Source organism: Pteropus vampyrus, unplaced genomic scaffold, assembly GCF_000151845.1.
Source record: "Pteropus vampyrus isolate Shadow unplaced genomic scaffold, Pvam_2.0 Scaffold104, whole genome shotgun sequence".
Taxonomy (NCBI): Eukaryota; Metazoa; Chordata; class Mammalia; order Chiroptera; family Pteropodidae; genus Pteropus; species Pteropus vampyrus.
The window spans coordinates 5521504-5523219 of NW_011888885.1; the positions used below are offsets into that span (position 1 = coordinate 5521504).

General features: G+C 61.0%; 1 protein-coding gene across 1 annotated transcript in view; it reads right to left on the bottom strand.

Moving 5' to 3' along the window:
• The window catches only part of DLX4 (distal-less homeobox 4), a 6282-nt gene extending 5208 nt beyond the window's left edge, over positions 1-1074 (bottom strand). The window contains exon 1 of the mRNA XM_023533508.1: positions 7-1074. Coding sequence (XP_023389276.1) covers positions 7-201 — 195 coding nt within the window. The 5' untranslated portion in view covers positions 202-1074. The remainder of the gene's footprint in view (positions 1-6) is intronic.
• Between the last annotated feature and the right edge of the window lie 642 nt (positions 1075-1716).

Consider the following 1716-nt stretch of genomic DNA (forward strand, 5'->3'; position numbering starts at 1 on the left):
GTCTCCAGGGGTCGCCGGCCCGGTGTAGGCATAGGGCAGGAGGTGGCCATACGGCCCAGAGTAGGGCAAATCGGAGGCGGCTGCGGTTGCGGGGGACAGGCCTGGCGGGTAGGCAGCCACTACCGATGGGACGGGGGCGATGTCCGGGAAGACGGCTTTGGAGGCGTCCCGAACAGGGAGGGAGCAGGGCAAAGAGGACATTGCGGCCGGGGCGCGGGCCGCAGGGCCTAGGCCATAGCCCAGCACGTCGTCCGCTTCCTCTGCCAGCTCTCTCTTTTGCAAGCCTGGGGTGTTGGGGCCGAATGGGCCCCCAAGCTAGCCCCTTCCACACTTAAGATCCGGGGGAAAGTGTCTCTCTGCGCCTTTCCAGCGGAGAGCGCGCGCCTGGGAAAGGGGTTTCGGAGGGGTGCCCCCATGGCTTTCCCCTCCCCCCTAAATCTATGGGGGCCCCCTTTTTTGGCTCTCGGGTTCGGTTCCCGGGACCCGACGGGGGCCCCGCCCACTTAGACGTCCAGGATTGGCTATCGCTCGCAGTGACCTCACCGAGGCATGGAGCCGGGGCCCGCCCCCCAGGGCAGCCCCTGGTAGGGAAATTCTGAACTGGCAGATGCAGGGGGGCGGTGAACTCGCTCCTGGCCTAGATGTCTTGGAGTCCTCTCCGAGGGGGTGCCGGGGTTGCCAGGCGATTGGGGCAGTCTCGAAACTCCACTGCCCTGACGGCAGAAACGCGAGGGAGTTGACGGGTCTGAGATGACCACAGGGCAAGGGGAGCGCAGCGCAGTGGTGGAATGCTCTGTGGCGGCGGGGGTGCGCAGAATCTGCAGACGCGCTTTCCCGCCCTTGGAGACCAGCACTGCGGTTCCGATCCCGCCGCCACGGACCTGAAGGGGAGTCGAGAACAGACCGCCAGCGCCCGCAGCTTATTCAGCGCGTCGGAATGAGTCGCTGCAGAGCTCCGGCAGTTTGTTGATAAACAGACGCCGGGGCGGGAGAATAATCGTCTGGCACCCAGCCTACCCTGCACGCGCGAGCGCTGGGCGCGCAAACCCCCGCAGGGCGTCCTCCGCCAGGTACGCAGCTACAGCCGCGACTTCGCCTCTCCGCTCCCTCGCCACTCGGTCCTGGCTTCCGCTTCCGGCAGGGGCCCCGGGTAGGTTGCGACACCGGAGCTCCTACAAGCCCCCGAGGCCACAGTTGGGATTCGCTATCTGGGCTATTGTCCGTGCGGCGTCCGGCCTTTCACGGGGCCGCATCAGGCTGAAACCGTACACGAAATGGAACAAAATGGGACAAAAATGGGAGTGGGGAGTCCAGTTTGATGGCTCCTCGGAGGGTGCCGGAAATACAACAGGCCCGGCTCGGCGGGCGCATTTTCATTGTGCAGGACCTGCCTCTAAACAGTAATGCCCAAGACCCTGATGAACAGGTGTCCACGTGTACAAGCCTCTGTGACCACATGTACACAACTACACAGAGACTCCATCCAAATACAACATATGCAGTTGCACATACCAATGTACAGATGTCTACAGCGATGTCCACATTAGTATTCCTTCATGAACAGAGAGGTTAATTTATAGATCTGAAAATACAGAGTATAGGCTGTGATGTATACACACCTCCATACTCAGAGATGAACAGCAATATCCCTGAATAGAAGCACTATACTTGTCTCTTTCACAGCGCCAAGACTATACAAGTTGAATTGCCAGTATA